At 44.8% G+C, this 21,488-nt stretch overlaps 1 protein-coding gene across 2 annotated transcripts; it reads left to right on the forward strand.

The window, feature by feature from the left end:
• Positions 1–257: 257 nt before the first annotated feature.
• On the forward strand, positions 258–21,246 carry LOC105838024 (putative mediator of RNA polymerase II transcription subunit 12). 2 transcript variants are annotated; one of them, XM_036287045.1, is made up of 3 exons: positions 258–4,315; positions 16,536–17,742; positions 17,827–21,246. In XM_036287045.1, the coding sequence occupies exons 1-3, from the start codon at positions 4,298–4,300 to the stop codon at positions 18,216–18,218; spliced, it is 1,617 nt and encodes a 538-aa protein (XP_036142938.1). In that variant the 5' UTR covers positions 258–4,297; the 3' UTR covers positions 18,219–21,246. The 2 variants fall into 2 exon arrangements, with proteins under 2 accessions (XP_036142938.1, XP_012538731.1); XM_012683277.3 differs by having other exon boundaries at positions 16,536–21,246.
• Positions 21,247–21,488: the final 242 nt, after the last annotated feature.

Genomic DNA, 21,488 nt, shown 5'->3' on the forward strand with positions numbered 1-21,488 from the left:
GTAATTAATATTTTTGAATGAGACACGAGATTCGCAAAAAATCATTTCGCAATTTATTAAAATTATAACTAATTAATTAAAACTACCATAGCAATTGAAATAATGGGTTTTTTTAAATTAAATTTAGCGGTTTGTGACTTTTGTTGCAATCTAAATGATTAAATTGACCAATTTACTTTCCCTCTACATTCTTTTTTTTAATATCTGTTTAGATTAAGTGTACATGCAGTACACTTAACAGAACAGAAACAGACATGTTATTCATCGAGTTCTAATGTTAATAACAGCGAATTCCATACACAATAAATACGTAACGGAGTGATAGTGATTCCGAATAAATTTTTACGTAATACCAGAAATAAAGTTGATTAAATTACAAGCTGCACGCAAGTTACAAGGGAAGATATGTGTAACTCTCCTGTAAACACTTAGACCGGATCTGCGAGTGTGAAAATAGCCTCGTGAAAATAACTTTCCCCTTCGAAAGTTTAAGACAGTCAGCTGAGCGCCACGGAATCCACTCGCGATCGCGTTAAAATGTGTAGCAGCATTGATAATGAGCTGTATATAATCGAGTTCTATACAAACGTTTCTCACGATTTAAAATGGGCACTCGAAAAGCATTAGATGAAACGTTTCTTCATCAATGTTCAATCTCCAAATACGATTCTCAACATATTATATGTCAAGTGTTTAAACATTTAGCTATACAGATATGTGAATCTTTATAATAATCTTATTAAACTGTCAAAATAATTTTGTTGGGCTATTAAAACTTTTTGCTCATCACGCGCTAGCGTCTTACATAATTATTTAGAGTCCAACAAAATTATTTTCAGGTTTATATTCAGTTTTTAAATACTTAAGCATAACTGTTTTCTCTCCATCAAATCATATTACGCGATATGCACATATGATATTCTGTATTGATAAGTGCAAGCTGTTTCTTTTTATTTTCTCTTTTTGATATATTTTAAATGCAAATTTTATATCTAAACACGTTTCATATTTTTATTATATGTATACTTCGGCTTACTAAAGAATTCAGTTATTTGACACAGTAACATTTTTTATCATCATTAATTATTAATAATGCTAATAAAGACAGTGTTACAACTATACTTAAAGCTGAAACGATTGAAGTTTTGTTTGTTACTGCCGAGCGATTTTATTCTCGTCGCAACATGCGCGTCGCCAAGTCATGCCGAAGCCAAGACGATCAGCTGAGCGTGCGGTAGAAAATACCGCAGCATTGATAATGAACCGTGGCGCGTGGCCCTGCTCGCGTGGAGATGAATCGATGCCTCGAGAAGTAATAAACATCGTGTTCCGCGCGGCGATGCCGGGCGCCGCAAAGCGTATCCATTCGCCTCGTCTTTCCATTGATGATACCGAGAGCGAACTCGAATAACGCCTCCATCCGACCTAATGAAAGCGAAGTGAATGCGATTTCTTCCTGAGAAAACCGGCCCCGCTATATTGGCATAAATCTCGCGACGAAACGAGATTCGCTACAGCAATACGTCGCTATATTTATTGCCGTGAAATTTTACGATAATTTCGCAGAAATTTTAAAGCCGGCCGCGTATATCGCGAAAGTCGATACACTTCCGCGGAAATCGAAATCTCTCTCTAACTGGACTATTCCTATTAGATTTTACACGGTGCTCGCACGTGAATGCAATTAATGCAATTAATATCGGCGTTCGCGTGATCGCGTCCTCTCACTCAAATTGTTTAGGAATACGCTCCGATTCGAAATCGGGTTTTTTTGAAATCGATCCCGATTTATCGACGTTCGCCGTCGTTATTACAAATTCGACAGGCGGTTCGACGGACACACCGAATCGATGACCATACCGATTATGCTAAGTGCTCTTCCGTTCATAATACACAACGAGCGAAAGCGTATCGCCATCTTCGAGGCTTCGCGCGCAGATCGCGCGGATGCTTCGTAACTGTCTTAAGAAATAGGAACATCAATTACCCCGCGACTCTCCCGAATTAATATACATCGTTCCCTTGCTGCGGCGCCTGAATGTGATATAGCTTCACTCCACACTCCACTCCTCTCCGTCACTTTCTTCTTCTCGCCGCTGCGCACACGTACTCGCACTCGTCGTCCTTAAGAACCGACAGATTAACACCGAGCTCGTTTTCTGCCGACATTATTATCGATGTTCGCCGCGCGATAAAACCAGCAAGACCGCGGATTACTGGACACCGACATCCCGCGTCCATTTCATTCAATCTCGCAAAGATATTTATCAGGAAATCTCGAGATCTCGCTTGTTTCCATTTCTTTCCGTGCAAATAAAAGAAAACGAAATGGAAAAATGAAAGTGAATGGGACATAACACAAGTGCTATATAAGGAACAGATCAAATCAATTAGTAAACTAAAAACATTATTTTAAAAAATCGTTTTTAATTATAAAAGCGTCATGTTATTATTTTATCAGTTTTATAAATAATCAAACACTATTACATTTTGTTTATTAATCCTTACAGGTTTATGTATGGATCATTTACATTGTCGCAATTTTATTATCGTTGCTTTTCCAGCTTGGCCATAATAATCATACCTTTTTATTTTTTTAACTTCTAAATACTTGTCTTTCAAGTTTTATTAATATTTTATTTATTATAACAATTAATAATTATTATGAAAAAATAAAGTTAAAAAAGTTTCTTTCATTTTAATTCATCTCCGATGACACAAATAAAGATGGAAAGCTAAAAAAGATTATTGAATATATTTGATACCTTCTACTATCGTATAAATTTTTTCTAAATTTCTTTTTGCAAATTTGTTAATTTATTATAAATAAATAAACAATTATATATTTTTTAAAAACAGCGAAAAATGATTTATTTCTTCAAATTAAAAAAAAAATTTTTAATCTGTCTTTAGTTTCGTAGAAAGACCAGAAAAACATAAAAATACATGTTACCACAAAATTTACTAAGCCGTCTAATTACTCCTAAAAGAGTTAAATACTTTACATATTATTATTCTTTTACTTACATATTTAAAACCTTAAAACTTAAAAAATAAATTTTCTTAAAAAGTGGAATTAAAGCATCATTACATGAATTCAACATGACTTATATCGACTGACTGCGTGATATTTATTGATTGAGATAGTGTAATTATATATAATGTTAGGCCGAAGCATTGAAAAAAAAGGGTTAAATAGCTTCCGCAGAAAGTATTCCGTATAACATTAGTTTCGAGTGTATCTCAAATATATTCGCCCACGTATACAAATTTTTCTCACGACCCTGCGCGATCTGCTCTATCGCTCGATCTAAACTTTCGTATGCCAATCAGCCATGCGCGCGCTCACACAATGCATGTGATTTGCACGCATTCCGTTGTAATTAAGCAGCTATGAATTGATAATGACTTTTGCCGGATCTAGAGTATTATAAAATCAAACGGTATTGTCAACGAAGGAAATGTACAATACGCGCGCGCGCGTCACACGGTGAAAATCAGTTACGTGCAATCCCAACTTCCAACGTGCCATTTGATCGCGAAACAGAAAAATTGCTTGACAAACCTCACACGGACGACTGTTGTCGTAAACACACCGTCGTGCACCGGGGGATCCAACTGACAGAGATGTATACCGAGGTATAACATAACATACGGAAGAAACGTGCTACATGCCACAACATGCCGGATCGTTTTAAAGTGGCAATTAATACGCTGCGGCGCGCCGTTTGTTTGTGCGAGCGGCAAATACCCCGGGGATATTCTATTATCCTATCCCGAACCGCCTTTCCATCATCATATCTCAATAGACGCTGACAATCTAATTTGGCACGGGGGGGGGCACATTGTGGCGGAGCGTTGTCTCAGACGCGCGTGCGGAATCGCGTTTCTCACGACCCTGCCCGATCCGATTCCCGCACCCCCTTTTGGGGATCGACACGTCTCCGTTCTCGGAGACCGTCCACGCATATTTACCAATGTTTTTTCAAAGTGGTACAACGCAATACGATGTAGCACCGCGGGGGATTGCGCAAGCGGCCTGGGTTTGGCAATGGCCATGTCGCCCTCCCTGAGCACAGCCGGAATCTAATTTGCGGGTGTCGCGGTGTCGAAGAGGACGACGTAGGCCCCGGTATCCGACGACCGAATCCCCACTATGGGGAAAAAGCCTTCGTGTAGGTTATAAAGGACCGAGCACGGTACTACACGGCTGCACTCTCTCAGTGAAACTCACGGAGGACCGTTCCCCGAGTTACAAGTTGTATACCTCCCCCTCCTCGTCAGCGACGCGTGCACCATGAGGATTATATTGCTGGTACGTGCCAAATTATACACGGTTATTTTGTTAAGCGTGCCCTCTTTTTGCTATTAATCGCGGCTTCTCACCTTCGGTTTCTCGTCTCTCGGAAAATTTTAACGCGTTACAATTCTGTGTCGAGAATGTTTTGTGAAACATTTAAAGAAAAAATTCCAACTGATTAAAAATTAAATTTTAAATGTGTAATGCATCAAATGTTACAGCATTATATTGCCAGATAATTTTTAAAAATAATAAGTGCAGGAAAAGCAACAAATAATTCATTTATAATTTTTTAACTCATTTCATGGATAATATTACGTGACAGTATAACTTTTTGTATGTCTTTAAAAAATGTTTCGATTCTTTGCAACATATATGTAAATTTATAACTTAATTTTTTTTCACGAAATTGACATAAGTTTATTATTATTAGTAATAATCCTTATACAAGTGAGAACAGTATTAAATTGGTCAGTTAATACAGTTAAGTCTCAAAAGCACTGTTGGTACTTTTAATGTTCAAAATCAGTAATAATTACTGACCAATTCAATACTATCCAATATTCATAAGAAAATTTGTTCATCGCAGATTACATAAAAGCGTTTGCTTATATCTTTTTCGTTAAAAATATTAATCGCGACGTTCTTACAAAAAATCTTATAAAAAAAGTTATTCGAACGTCATTCCGTGATCTATAGTCAAATCAACCGTAATTAACGCAGGAAAAGTCAGAGCCCCGATAAGATCTACGCGGTTCATTGTCGCAATTTGCGCGCGCGTGTGAAGGCATTTATAATTCATAGACGGGCGCGTGATTAACAACAACGGAAAGTGAATTGTGTTTCCGCCCACTCGGCGTACGCACTCGGCCGCGCGGGAAATTTTTCGTCGGAAATTCTCCCCCTTCCGCGTCGTTCGTCCGTGCGAAAGGCGCGGCGAGAAAACGCGCTGAACGTGAAAATTCGCAACAGTTTTTCCCGCGAATGGTCGCGAATTAATTGTACGCCGCGGGAAGGCAGTTGTTGACACCCGTCCGTCGCCTTAATGAACCCGCGCGCTACACCCGGTTGGGTAATCTTTTGTTGAATGGGAAGCAACGCCCGACGCCTCGCCGCGCGTATTCACGAGATCCGCGTGTGTTACGAGCGACTGTAACACGGATTTCGTCTCTCGTTGCAACTCGAAAAAGAGATTTTCACGGCAACTTACACTTTTCAAGCGCGCTCATTACGTGAGCGTCTATTGACTGATAGTGAAAGTTCCGCTTCATTATATTCCGGTTATAGCTGCTGGCCGATTATTACAATTGCTGCTCCACGGCTATTCTTTGCTATTCTTGACCTGAAGCCGATAGACACGACGTTTTTTCGCCCCTCTTCCTCTTCGTCTGTGTAAAACCTTTACGACGGCCGGTAACTTTGAGCCAGCGCGATTGAAACTGATACGAATTATTTCGTCGGTGTCCACCTTCGTGGTGCGCGTACCTCAAATGCGCATAAATAAGTCAATTACCACGTGTGTTTTTATGCGCCCGTGAATAGCCGCTGTGGGAACAGTTTTAATAATCGCCGATTTCACCCGTGCACTCGCGGCACAGGTGTAATTCGCGAATCGTGCGAAGAAATGTACGGAGGAGGGAGAGGGGGAGGGATCCCGTGCGGCGTCGATTTCTCCGTCGAATTCCCTTTCCCGCGGCTCCGCGAGGCGCATAAGGCGACAATTAAACGCTTATTAATAATTCACGAGCGGCTTCTGTATCACGATCGTTTCCCTTCGCGCGTCTCTCTCTTTCTCTCTCTCTCTCTCTCTCTCTCTCTCTCGCGCGCGTTCCATGACCCCGCGTTCGTTCGTTCTCCTCCTGTCGGGAAGTTAATCACGCGAAACGATTGCGGACGATCTCGCGTGTACACATCTTACATCGGCGAGCCCGGATAACTTGAGGCCCCGATACCAAGAAATCGGCGCGATCGAATCGGTTCGACGATCGGCGACCCGGAGAAGTTGGCCTGGGGGGTAGTCCGATTATTGGCACTTTCACCGATTACACAAATATGGGACGTCTGTTTTCGCGAAGTGACTTTTCGCGCGGGGGATATTACGACGCACGCGATATCCCCGGCGCGAGATATGCGCGCCAATCGAGCGACGCGGGATTCCCCGGTGGCCAGGCAAGCAGCGGCGCGCCATGGCCGAAGGCAGAAAGCGCTCCCGCGCATAAAGGCGCATTTTTCTCCATCTTTCTTCCCGCGAGATGAATGCGAGAGCACTTCTCCCAGTTTTCGATACCGGCAAACCGCGGTCCGAGAAACCGCGTCGCGGTTTCCAATGACGCAGCTCGTCTGCCGTCGATCGCGTGGAGCGGCGTTCTTTCCTCGCTCGATCGAAGCCGCTCGAGCATGAACGGCGTAAGGTAAAGTAAGGTAAACGTCGCAGTGACCGGCCATGTACTTATATCCAGACACTTACTACAAACTTATTATTATTAATCGTAAATATTTTTTTTATTATAATATGTAAATTTAATTAAAAAGATTACAATTAGATTGTAATATTATAATAAAAATTTGAGATTAACAGTAATAAATTTTTATGTAAGCCGGATATATGTATATCAGGAATGCCTGGCCCATCTGAAGTTAGCGTTCCGGAATTTCTATGTTCATGTAACACATTCTATATACAGAAATCGGAATGCAGCTAACTTCAGATGTGTATGCACCTACATATACAGACACTTACATAAAGACTCACTTTTTATTAATCTTAAATAAAGACTCACTTATTATTAATTCTAAATACTTTTTTTATTCTAATACTTAAATTTAATAAAAAAGATTACAATTAAATTTTAATATTATAATAAAAGCATTTCTTCCAGCCATTAGAATGTTTAGCTTAACTTGTTGTTAACTTGCAAGTCGCGCGCGATTTGAGATAAGAGAAGATGAAAACGCGACTTGACGGCAATGACGACGATGACGACGATGACGACGACAACAACGGAGAAATTTCGTCGAATTGCGAAAGCGAGGCTAATACGTATAATCGGAGCAAATCTCTCGCCCGCTTTCAGTAGCGATTCTTCGGTGATAAACGATTCCCGGGAGATGCGGAGAGCCTCGCTCTCTCATAACACTCGCATATCTCGAAGATACATTGACGCGACCAAAGGCCCGAAACCTATTGTTGTCAGGAGCGCGTCACTTTACGGCCTCCTTTTTACGGCCGCCATTGCGCAACAGGAAATCGATTACCGCATGCCCCTCAATTATATCGGCTCATCAAACACCCGTCGATTTACTATGTACGCGCGCTTTCGACGGAAAATCCCGGGTACAACTCGGACCATTTCGTTCTCTTCGTTGTTGCAGACGCAGAATAACAAGCGTATTATAGGGCGCTTCTTTAAAAAAAAAAAGAGAAAAAAAAAGAAATGGCGAAAGAACGCCGCGCACGATCGCCTGGACTAATTAGCATTCCGAGGCGGGCTTTCCCGTTTTTGCCGCGCGGCGGCGGCGAGGCGACCTCATTAGGCGGGCCGGTTCGGAGGAAAATGTGAGCGCAAGAAATAATATCGCAACAGAACACACGGGAGGCCGGCAAATCCATAAATTAAGGGCATGCCGATCCTTCGAGCGACGACTCGTTCTGAGCGGTCGCTGCTTTCGAAATGCATCGCGCCGGTGTTATAATTACGCCCGCTATACATTGTAGATGCACACGAGCCGTCAGGATGGGCACAAACGCATTAGGTTCGCCGCATAAGGTGGAGGCGGGACGGTTTAGAAATATCGGAGAGATAGTTGCGCGCAAACGCGTCCCGCGCGGAATGAGGCTGAATTCGCGACAGCGAGTCTGGGATCCTTCGTTACGGTAATGAGATTAATTTGACGTTGATCTTCCGCATGGAAATTCGAGTAGGCGACTCGTTTCACCCGCGGCTTTCCATATTCGACGTTAAATACGCTCGTAATTGCTTCAGCTACGTTCTCCAAGCTAAACTCCGACGAGGCAGAGTTCGGCTGGAATTAATTGGAGAACAAAGATTAATCTATTCATCGGTGACTAAGACTGTTCAGTCGGCGAAAATCCCTTCGTTAAATCTGAAAATTGATTCCTCGTTAATGAATAATCAAATGTAAATTGAAAGAGAACCGGTTACCGTGAAATAAAGTCGCGGCGGGGGGGAGGGGGACATCGGTGTGCGCCAAATTGCGCGCTTATTAATCTGCTTTCAACTTTCCCGCGCGGCAATCTGAAAAAGCATGCCGCCGAATGACATTCTAATGATAAAGAAAAACGAAAGTCGGAGCTGAAGAGCGCGCACGCGCGCGGTACAGCCGTAAAATACGAATCGCGGCTTGACGACGACGTGAGGAAGAAAGTGAGAGCGAATGGATATACTCGAACGCAAATGGATCGCCGCCGCCGGTGTGATCAGCAAAAAAGTTTTCAGAAGACAAGGCCACGCCGGGCTCGCCATACAAATGTGCCCATACGAAATGAGTCACGTTCGCGCTCTCTCGCCACCCGCGCGCGAGTGTATCAGCCCGAGCTCGCTCCGAGCGCTCCTTTGTTAACGCGCCGAGCTCGCGCGTCGCACTCACTTTCAAATATTTGCTTCGACCTCACGTGAGAACGAACCAGCGGCGTTCCCGTTGTTCGTTCTCCGCTCTCGCGTACGTTTTTCCTCACTTCCGGCCGGATACGCCGGAGGAAACGGAGACGGAGGATGAGACGGTTCCGTTCGCGAAAGTAATCTTCGCGGTGCGGGAAAAATAACGGCGCTATGCAGATAAGAAAAGTTGTCAGGTCGAGCCACATCCTTCGCCGGCGTCCTCGTCGGGGACGTCGACGCACGTTGCGTTGGAAGTAACCGGGACGCCTTACGCGTGTACTTTCGCCCGTTGATAAACGTGGGCGCTACACGGTTGCCGGGCCCGGTAGACGCTCATTGTTTTGTACGCCCGGTTATTATTATCATCGGCGATCTACACGCGCCGCGCTACCGCGCGGAGCGGAGATGAGGCGTAGGGGGGAAGGAGGAGGACAGGTGTCGAAAGTGGTGGAAAAAAGACGTCGTCTTATTTAAATGTCGGCGTTTCAACAGCACGCGGTGAAGCAGCTCTCGCGCTATTCTTCGCCGCGGCCGGAGATTGCGCCTCCCCGCGGCGATCTCGTAACTTTCTATCGTCGCGAGCGCCTCTTTCGCATTTTTCCTAAAATGCGCGTGCAATCTCTCGGCTGTATACACACGTTGCGTATCTCTCGCTTCCCACATCGCAGGACCTTGAGACGCAACCCTCTACACCTACCACTTCTCCATCTCAAGGGGCGATCTCGATTCTGAATTGCGTCGATCGAGATGGGATTACGTCACGATGTAATTGCGAAGGCGATGGATTATTTGGGTTGCTTTCGTCATCCGTCTATCCTTGCCAATGCTACTAATTCGCAACTGTCCGCGACACGGTGAATTTTCCGCGGTTGTTTCATTCGACCTCCTTATTAGCTGATTATTGTCATATCACAATGGGCCTGCAAACCGGCAACGCTTCGATGACTCCTAGATATGTGAGAAAAAATTTAATCCGCAAGGCTGAACGCGATCTCCGTGCTGAGGATTAATTTCTTATCTTAATCATAACCGTTCCTCCTTGAGTATCCCGTGTATAAGTAATAACTGAAGACTGAAATTGCATTCGATGCGTGCTTTAATCATCGCGTCTCAAGTAGATATCCGACACGGATATCGCGTTTCCCTTCCTCCCCCCCCCCCTCTTCTTCAGGGGAATTGACTCACATCTGAGTCACAGCATCCATTTTCATACAATCTACGAGTGTGTCTATGCCGGAAATAACATTCTCTCGGGACGCCGTTACTTTCCGCGTATTATTTATCACGCGTACTGATAAATAATACAAGACGTTCTCATGGCCCGCGTTGTTTTCGTTACGTCACGTCTTTATTCAGGGAACAGAATGTATTGATACCTGTGTAAATAGCGTTCGGAGTTATCCTTCCTGGTGCCCGCGCGAGGCAATTAATCATTGTCGGGCCTGAGAGATAAAGCGGATCCGATACGGCCGTCAGTCGCATTACTAATTACCGATAATAAACGCCGAGTTCATCAGAAACGAATTCACGAACGCCGCGCACGCAGCTTCCATAGTTTTCGCTTCCGGAAATCTGGACGCGGAAAGTTGCGGGCGATCTGTCCTAACGACTTCCTAGAGTGATACACGAGAGGAACGTTCACCGGATCGGTGTCCGCGCTGATCTGTATTACGTACATATATATATATGGACATTTGCGTACAGGAGGGCGTGTACGTAGACATGTGTGTGTGTATGTATGTATGTGTATGTGTGTACATGTAATGAAATCGAGAACGCGCAGCTGTTTAAGCGCAACCGGTCTCGTCGCGGGTCTTATTTTTCTTTTTCTTTCGAAACTAACGCGTTACCTTCACCGTGAAAGAAACCACTTGTTGTTCTGGCTCCTTGACGCCCCTTTGCGCGCGCAATCTTACTGTTACATTTGTCTATTTAGCTCGCGAGAAACCGGGACCACCGTTACAAGTATTACATATACATATGGCAAAACATTTCCCTCGAGCGCGCGCTTTCAACGACTTCCTCCGATTTTTTACGTAAAACGTATCGGCGCGCGTTACGAGACCGCCGCTAATCGTAGATCGGTAATTGGCTCTCCCGCTTGCATGATTGATCCCACGCGGCGGTACCGAGGTTCTTTCATCCTCTAAAAACCCACGGCTAGCCGAGTAAAGTGGATATTGCTTATTAATCGTCTCCCGCCATCAAATTGTATTTGGCGTAAAATTGAGCGATTGTAGATCTTGGCGGCAAATAATTATTTTGTCGTTACGTAATACATCGAAGATTATTTCTTTCGCAAAATCGTGAGAATAATTGAATGTTATATCAAAAATCTTCTTAGTTGCGTATGATATTTTTAAGTCATTATGAGCAATAGTACTTACAATTTGTACACTGAAAAAGAAGTCTAGTAATAACAATCAAGCCTAATGATAGTCAATAAAGTCTTGATAAAATAATTTCAATCCAATACTCGGTTAATATGATCGAAACTAGCTAGCTATTTTTCAAAACCGACTAAAAAAGTTAATTTTATCTTTCTAATTATTATTAAACGGTTGGTTACTGTTATTAAAAAAGAAAGTGGTATTGCGGCCTCTCATTTCCATTTTGTATAAAATTTGGTTACATTGATCAATGTGTTGTTCAATCAGTTCTAGACTGAAATTATGAAATATTTATTACTTAGGATGTCATAAATAAAAAAACAAGGATAATAACGTATCCTCTCCCTCCACAAAAACAAATTTAAAAAATTAACTTTGTTATAAAAAACATTGTGTTATGCTATAATGTTATATATTTATTCAAGATAAAAAAAATATTGCAGCATATAGAAATGTGTGTATGTATTGTACGCATTTGTTTGTTATAACAACAGGTAACTGTTGTTACAAGTATACTGAGCAAACGATTTCGTAAGTAATCACTAGAATCCGTTACCTAATAACGAAGACATTATGAGTGGCTGTAATACCTACAAGAAGCGTAATATCACCTTCTCCTCTATGGCTTTTGATAATATTTATTAAATATTACACTAATGTACTAAACAAAATATACTGGACAGTTATTAGCAGACCTTTCTCTCAGTGCCTTTAATCTTGTTTCGGTAAAACTTGAAACTTTAATTGAGTACTTTATGTCTCCAGACATAAGACGGAGACAATTTATGGAGCGCAAAAACGTCGCGGAAACGATCGAAATCGAAGATACGCGCCGCGCGCTCAATATAAGCGGGACGTATGCTTATTGAGCGCGGCGGGAACGCGGATTTGCGCGGCGGCGGCGGCGGCGGCGCAACGATTCTTCCTTTCTCCGCAGGCAGCTTCGTTCAGACGAGGCGTGGTGCGCCGTGGTCGATTGCGCCCAACTGGATCGGGCCACGGAACCGAATGTGTCCGTGCCTCTCACTGTTGTATGTGACTGGCATGCAACACAACGTTGATTACAGAGCCCTACCTCGGCGTCACGATTTTCCTCCTAACCCGAACCAGATGGAGGAGTCATTAGCCGGTACGCTGGCTTTCAATGGTCCGGACGGCAGTTGCGGGCGCGTACACCGTGGCCGCACGATAATGACGACGTTGCAAGCGAGTCTTCTCGTCGATTTCGTCCTCGGTATTACTCCGCACGGGCCCGGGTAATCGCGAATCGCGATCTGTACGACCGAAGACCTTTCCTATTTTCAGGGAGTGCTTGGGTATACGCAGCCAATTTCATTTCCCTCCAATCGTCGTGTTAGATAATTGAACGGTCTGTCTTGAGAGATTCCAACGCCCGAGGGGAATTATCGAAAAACCCCAGAACCCGGAAGAGAATCGACACTCGCGAAGTAGCTGAAAACCTTTGACAGATCGTCAACGAACGTCGATGGAAAGTCACGTGGGTTTCGCGCTGCTACTAGTGAAAATTCTGCGTAACGATTATCACCTCCTTTCTCCTCGCCGATTCGTTCGTAACCGATTGGTTCGTGGACGGTGACTCTGAATAGCTAATCTCGTCCGTCCCGTTACAGTTCCCGCGGACTCCGACGTCCGCAATTGGACTCGCGCTTTCGCATACCTCTCGCTTGCGACACCGTCCCATTCGTCATGTGTGCGCCGAATTAAGTCGGCCGGGTGATTTCGTCAGCGGGCGGCGGCGCGTCGTAGGAAATTAATCGGCGCACGCCGCGGCCATACCGTATCGCTCGAAAGTCCCAGGACGTGCCTTCCCGTTCCAAGGACGACGACGGCTCTCGTGTATGTGTCGAATGCGCGACGACGTCGTCGTCGAGTATACTCCCGATCGCGGGTCATCGCGTCGAAATCGAGCGAGTCGGATCTTATCGCCGGGGTCTCAGGGCGAGCGAGCGTGCGCTTATCGCGCGCGAGATCCCAAACGACTTGTACCTACCTCCGCGTATGTATCCGCGTCCGGAAAGATACTCTGCTCGCTCGTTACTCCCGGCGGCGCGCGCGCGCGCGCGCTGACAGGAAAAACGAGAATCGGTTTACGACGACGATTAAAAAGTTTAGACGCGAGGTGTACGTACGCCGATTATGTACGCGTTATTAACAGCATTAATTGAAGCGGTCGGGGGAGATACAAATCTAGTGGTGGAGAACGCCTGAGAAAGTAAGAGGCTCGTTAATTCTCCACGCATCATTATATAAAAACGTTAGAGGTCTGCGCGTACCCGGCTACTTTCGATTGACCCAACGTCGAACGTGGCGATCGAAGAATAATAGGCTTGTTTTTTTCCTTCCTCCTCTTCATTGCGCGCCTATCTTTTATATTATTATTGTATTCAGTGAGAGTTTACGGCGTGGCGTTTCCTGCTGTGGGTCGTCGTCGTCGTCGTCGTCGTTCGTCGCTCATCGTCGCTAGGTGTGGTTACCGCGCGCCGCCTGTTCTGCTCTCGGCTTAGTTCAAGGAGATCCAGAAGCGCGGCCGGCAAGCGGCAACGACGACGGCGAAACATGCGCGCCGCGAGTTACGTTACGACGCTCTGAATCTGAATCTCTTTCTCTCTCACGGTAGGCAGGCACGCTGGCCGCCTCGCCCCGCGTGTATTCGGGTCAGCCGAGTAGTAGAAATTACGTAATAACGTGTACGCCAGGGCGGTGTTCCCACCGAGAGCGCCGCCTTGCCGGAAGTCGAGATCGCGGTCTTGTCGTCTGGAGGACGCGCGGTTTCGTTCAAGCCTCGCGAGAGGAAAAACACGTTTTCATATCCGCTGTACGCAGAACACGATATGAATGAGCAAACTGGGACATATCGGAAAAACTGTTTAAACAACACTAGTAGAGCACAATACATTGGCAGTACGTTTGCTAATACTGGCTAAACTTTGACTATATTGGGAGTGCATTGGCCAATGTTTTCCCAATGTAATGCCAATATCAATCATAAAATATTGGTTCCAAATTGGATTGCAATTAATGTGTGAAGAATTAAATAAATATGTTGTCTTACTGGTCCAATGTTGGACCAATATTGCGCCAACATTTTGTGTTACTAGGGAATGACTCACAACGCATAAAATGATAGAGAGATAAAGAATATCCCGCGTTACATAAATCTTGCACGTATCTCCCTTTTAACCAATCCGCGAGGTATTACATCGTTCATTCCCCGGCTTCATTAGATCCGTATATCTTTGCGATCTTCGCTCGTATAGAATTGGATATTAATACAATAGCAATCGTATACTTGAGATCAGATTTGATTCGTAAGATCAGATAAACCGAGTGACCAGTAATTCATAAAGGAATTTCAAGTGCTCGCGCGCAGTCGCGAAATTCTAAACGTTCTCGACGGAATTTACCGTAACAGACACACAGTCGTGGAATCAGAGCAAATCCAGATACAATCTCTAGGCAGGCTTCAACCTTTTACGACGTCGATCACGACGCCCGTGCATACACCGTACTCACCGTGCTCTCGTGTACTCGCGGTTTAAGCAGCCGCACGCGAAGCCGAGCGTTCGGTCGCGTTCGAGCGAGCGATAAGGAATTTTGCGCGCATACCGCTTGCGCGCACACGAGCGTTCACCGATCCGCGAAACTCACTCTCTCCATCTTCTGCTTCCTATTGACTATAAGCGTACCTCCTTAACGCGGATCCGGCTTCGTTTACTTGGAAACCAGCCTGGCCGATTAGGCCCATATTCATTTCGCCTCGAGTGGCTCCGACAATTTCGATTACGCCTCTCACGTGATGCGATAAAACCGCATACTTTCCCCTTCCTCTCTCAACGCGATTCCGAGCATCCGACAAATATTGTGCATTTCCATTTGACGCCGTTGTGTGACAGCATATTATTAAGTTCCTCGTTGTTTCTCGACGCATACGAATGCCAATGAGATTCTCAAATTCTCCCATTACTTGTTTACTGTAAATTTATTTTTTTGTGAAAAGTTATTTACAATCTTTACATCCTTTATTAAAGATCCTTGTAGCTTATTAAATTTGATCAAATTGATTTAAGATATTATTTCTAACTTCAAATTATAATTTTAAGATTGGCACGCAGTTTAGATAACTAAAAACATATTTTATAATCAAAGTGAAAATTTTATTAAGCGTAAAAATGCGGTTTGATTCAAGATCGATAAATAATACTTTCCCTCTTGTAAATATATTACGTTAATTAAATATACATGGTCTAAATAAATAAAATGGTAAATATTTTAGGAACGTGATCTCATCAATCAAAAATTTAAAAAATTTCATTTACAATGTATATATTCAATACAAACACAAATTTCTTTTACAAACGCTTAATTTTTAAGATAGAAAGACTTTTATTGTAAAATCAATTAATTAGTTTTGAAGATATTACATTATTTCACAATAAAATGTCTTCTATCTCCAAAATTAAATATTTCTGAATTCATGTTCATATAATCTTTTTTTAAATATCATGTAGGATACGTTCTCCTAGAATATTTGACATCTATTTATTTACACTTTGTATGTGCGAAAAGAACAATTTTGCTAAAGTGTGTAAAAATTTAACTATCTAGACACAGATTTTGAAATAATTTAATTTTGTTAAACTATCAAAATAATTATGCAGAATAGACAAGCAGTATGTAGTTGTTAGAATATCAAAATTCTTTGCATTGCTTATCATGGTTCAGTGTTTCTCCTAATTATTTTGGTAGTCTAACAAAATTATTGTCAAGTATGTATATATACATATACTTATACTTTAGCATATACATACACAAAATTGCTCTTTTTGCATATGTGTAACATAAAAGAATATATTTTCAGGTAGAAAGTAGAAACTAGCGCTACGAGGCGATAGTAAATATTGTTTTCCTAAATAAACCGAGAAATTTTAGAAAACATATTTTACATATTTATCCAATTATATCTAGATTTTAACAAGACGTAAAAATTTACGTATCGCGATTTCCGTTGAAAAAAAACTGCCTATCTCGCTTCCCGTTTTCACTTCGCGAAACTTCTCTAAAAATTTCGATCCGGCAAGAGCACCGGCCACTTTCTTCCGTGCGCAACACGCGTAACGTCGTATCAACATGTTAATGATCATATCCCCGCGCACTGATCGCAACAACATGTGTTGTCTACCATAGTAAATTCTTCTTCATTGCCAGGTAATCCCGGCGTGTCTGCTCGCCCTAACGGAAGCGCGGCGAGTGCAGATCCGACCTCGCGTGACGGATTCTCAAGCGTACTACGAGGAAGCAGACAACCAGGCCGCCGAGGACGATTTCGACACTGTAGCGATATATCAGCCACGCACCCGCGCTCTTCCTTCGCCACGATCTAAGGATGCTTTGCACGCGTCGAAGCCGCCACCGGTACAGACTATCAGAAACTACAATAAAGTTAACGATGACGGGTCCTTTACTTTCGGCTACGAGGCGGCCGATGGTTCCTTCAAGGAGGAGACTCGTGGCACCGACTGTGTCGTGCGCGGCAAATACGGTTACATTGATCCGGACGGCAACAAGAGAGAGTTCACTTATGTCTCGGGCAATCCCTGCGATCCGAACGCACCAAAGGATGAAGAAGAAGAGGAGGAAAAGGAGGAGGATCTCCCTGGACCGGCGAACTATCCCGTCGTTAGGCCTGTACCTCGACCTTCGCTGAGGCCCACGTATCAGCCGACCACTACTCGTGCACCTACCACGATATTCCAGACCGAGTACCAACTCGACGACGACGCCAGCCAGGAGCTGACCGAGGATGATCTGAGGCCGCAGCTGCGACCGTCAGCCTTCAGAAGACCCTCGACCATAGTGCAAGTCACGCCCTCCACCGCCATTTACGAATCTTCGCCGTCCCCTAGTCCGTCTCTTTTTAGGCTAGCTTCCACACCCACGGCTCAATATCAGACCACTGCGTCGTCCGTTCTTCGTAGCCAACCCACAGTCACTTCGAGCGTCTATCAGTCGCTCGAAACTACCACTCGCCGACCGGTGACTCGCCATCCTAGGCCTCAGTCGGTCGCGATAACCCCACGGCCTCACGTCGCCCAAGTAGCCGCGCAATACGTCTCCCCTAGTAGCACCGAGCGTCCCAACAGTCTGCTCTACACTCAGACCCCTTCGGCCACGATATCGCCATTGCGCACCACGACCGCCACTAATACACCCCATCTCGACTTTGCTGCCGAGCTCGAGCGTTACGTGAACACGGTCGGCTCGCATGTTCCCGCTGCTCCGGTTGCGAGGCCCCAGACCGCCCAAGCGTCGCCCCAAGCCACCTCGAGAGTTAAGCTGACCGGTCAGACAACGGTCACCGCCGCATCCGCTGAGCCCATCTACCAATCGGAGCTTGTGTACGATCCCGCGACCGGTCAGTACAATACCCAGCTTTATCAAACACTGCCCCAAACCGTGGGTGAGTTTAGCCTCAGTCACAAACTCCAACCGTTCGTAGCCCAGCCCCAGTCCCTCCTCGGTCTGCAGCAGCTGCAGCAGTACCAGCAGGCCCAACGTCCAGTCTATAAGCAGGCCCAGTCGGCGCCCACCCCAACTGTAACCCAGCCCCAGGAGGTACTCTATAGGAAGCAGCAGGCGCAGCTGCTGCAGCAGTCCCAGCAGCTCTACGCACAGCAACAACGTCGCCAACAGCAGCAGCAGCAGCATCAGCAGCAGCAACAACAGCAGCAACAGCAGCAACAATCTCATAGACTTCAGCTGTTGGAGTCGCAGAGAGAGCCCCAGGCGTTCTATTACGTCGCGCCCTTGAAGGCCTCCTCTGCCGCCACGTCCCTTTCAGTAGGTCAGATCGATCAGTTTCTCCGAGGTAGCGGCGCTAATAACTACTGATGCAATCTGAGTCGCGGTTCTTAAGAGATCTCCCTCGGATCCTCGAATAACGTCGATATTTATCATTCAGGTATTGCCTCGAGCGTTCCCCGCGCGAGCTAAACCGTCGAGGATCCCGCGCCGGTCATATCACAATGTCGGCCCATGCGTACACAGAGGGTATTATACATATAAAAGTACATGCATTATATATAAAGTATATATATCTCACGTGGCGCCGAAGCTGAGATGTATAAAGTATATCGTCGAGTGAATGGCGCACACGAGCGCTTTGATGCACGCGTTGTTGTACGCGGAGAAATGCGTGTACGGTATAATATTTAATATAATATCGTCGCGATACGCGAGAACGTATAGCTGAGATGAAGAGTATCGCGATGATAGAGATCGCGGATTTTTGCCATCACCGCGCGACAGGTCGCGAACTCTTTGAGAAGCGTAATCAAAGTTCATTCTTACCAACGGATCGTGCGAGCTTTTCGTAATTCTCAGTTTACAATAACGCCTTGGGATCTTCCGAATTACCTTGTTCTCGATTTCACGCTTTGATAGTCGTGACGTAATTGAAGTGCCGGAAATACAAGTAGATCAAGTCCAGTAGCGAAGAAATTTAAATCAAGTACGCACTTTGCATCTCCAAATCATTCTGTTGGAGAACACGAAGAAATAAACGACAGAAACCTTAAATTGTATGACTTGTATTTTCAGCGCTTTAATAGTTCACCGCGCTCTTACAATGCGTGTCTCAAAGCGTTCCTGCGCTATCCGCTCGTCTCGGCTAACGCGCGAACGATAATACTATTATCCGTCGACGACGCAATCGGAGAACGAAGGTCAAAGAGATTTTAAGTATGTGATAAAATGGATGGAGGGACCGCGCGCGGACATGGTTGCACGGCCAGTGTGACCCATAACAATAACCGGGAGCCGAATGGCAAAACGTGATACGTGACAGAATTTAAAATCTTTTTAGGTAATCTTCTTACTCTTTCTTTCCCACGATTTCCCAGTTAAATAATCTCGTCATAAATTTCATTCTCTTCGAAAAGAAAAAAAAAACCGCTCGACGAGGAAGAAGAATATTGTTCGAGCGTACCCCTGTATATCGGTAACCGAAAGCTTGTCGAAACAATGCGTTCATTAAGAAATTTCACGGCGAAATTTTATTTATTCGCGCGGGTCGAGTTGACACCGAAATGGGGTTTCCTTCCGTTTCTCAGGCCGATTCCGAGAACAGAACCTCTCATTCCATTCCAGTATATATATCGTGCACACTTATGAGGCATGCTAGTGAGTGAAAGTCAACGACCTGACGCAATACCTCATGCACGCATGTACGATGTATTACCGCGGCAATTTCTCGCAGATCCCTAACGCCGTGCACTGTCGTGAAGGCATATACCGCAACAACACAACCCGGAGGTCCCGCGATACAAACGGAACGCTCCGCCGCCGTCGTCGCGCGACCGCGGACCTTTTATAACGCGACCCCGAGCCACGTAATAATGCCCGACTCGATTACAAAACGTTCGATCCTAGTGCAACAGTCGAGTCGCATGAAAGGCGAGTGAAACGCGATCAAGCAGAAGGGGATAATTAGTTGGAATCAAACCCGTCGGTGTTTCGAGATAACTTTCGGTTAGGCGTGCAACGTTGCACATCCATACCGCGTTGTGTCATATACGGTGCACCGAATGCATCCTGACACACAATAGTATGTAGTTCGTTACTTCATTCTCTCGCCTATTTCAATCTTTCCCTCAAAGGACTAACCGTGTCATAAGAGATAAATTGTAACGTCAATAGACTCTACGTCTCCCTGAAATTAGAAAATATTTCAAAATCTGTATCGTAACTTCTGCTCAGTTTAATTGGAAATTATCGGGCGAATCTCTCTTTTCTGTTTAACGGCGCAACTGCCCGCGACAATCGCAGAGGCTTCTCAGTTGATTCAATACCCCATAGGGTTTCCAATATTCTCTCGAATCAGTGGAATCATCACATCGAAATTTCCCAGGCTTGTCTGCCCCGTCTACCGCCTTCGAATTCGCTCGCGCGTTTTAACCGGGCAGCAATTCCGATACTTAACACGCGGATACGTCGGTAGGAAGTGCCTTTTGTACATGGCCTTTTGCAATGTGGAATTTTGCAAGCTTGCCGCGAGTAGGGTTCACCGCGAGCCGGCCGTTCGGGGAAACTGTTGCGGCTTATCGGGCGCGCAGCCGGGTTTGTAGGGACAACATTCTATTCGCGCGCCGCGTTCGTAGCCGCCGCGGCGGACTTTCTATTTGCATTCTCTGTCACAAGTGTGAGAATCAATTCGCGTTTAATGCGTTCCGCCTGTTCAGCCCGCGGAAATATATATGTATATCAGAGTCCGGGAAGGAAACGGCGGCGGTGAGTCGCGTAGGAAATCACTTTTACCTGCGACTCGACGGTCATTAATGGAAACCGTATAAGGTTTTCATCGGACGTGTATCATATCATTACGGACCCAATGAATTCTACGAATAATCTTCCCTCGGCAAAATCTTTTAATAATTATCAAAACAATCCTGAGAGATTGTTCTAATAATTATTGCAATTTCAGTGTCTCGAACGCATTAATATTTAACTCAAATTTGAATTATTTGAAACAAAGTTAATTGGAGAACGGTTTCAAATCATCAACAGCTGGAACGGACAGCGTCACGTTGCAGATCACGTTCCCGCAATTCGACGCACATTCCCGAAGAGATTTATATGTATCGCCGCAAGAGGAGATATGTCTTAATCGATGATTTCGTGGTTCAATCGCAATCACGTCGTTGCTATAAACGGGCTCGGAGCGGCGGTTGTCTACTCATACTGTAAATAATACTCGTTAGCGTTAAAAGGCAGGTTAGCGACTACTTAGCAATTTATACGCATAATTAACGATACGACAATTGCGCATAAATCTTCGTAAAGAAGAGCCTTACGTTACAGTTGTTTTCCTCTTTTTTTTTGTATTATTTGTAAGCATAATCGAAAAAAAAGTATCATTGCGAAAATGCGCGCTGCGCTCTGTGTCACTTTATTTCTTCCCCTTTTCCCTCCCTTCATGTCGCCGCCGTACATCATCCACTTTCGCTCGCTTGGAATATGCATCGCGGAACGGAAACATGCCAGCGCGCATGCACGAACGGAGATTGAAACGGGCGTGTCGAATGTTTGTTTAGGATGAAAATTACAGCCGTGGCAAACACACTTCGTGTAACTTCTATGTAACTTGTGCGCGACCGCGGGCGC

This window comes from Monomorium pharaonis, chromosome 5 (assembly GCF_013373865.1).
Source record: "Monomorium pharaonis isolate MP-MQ-018 chromosome 5, ASM1337386v2, whole genome shotgun sequence".
In the NCBI taxonomy this organism is placed as follows: domain Eukaryota; kingdom Metazoa; phylum Arthropoda; class Insecta; order Hymenoptera; family Formicidae; genus Monomorium; species Monomorium pharaonis.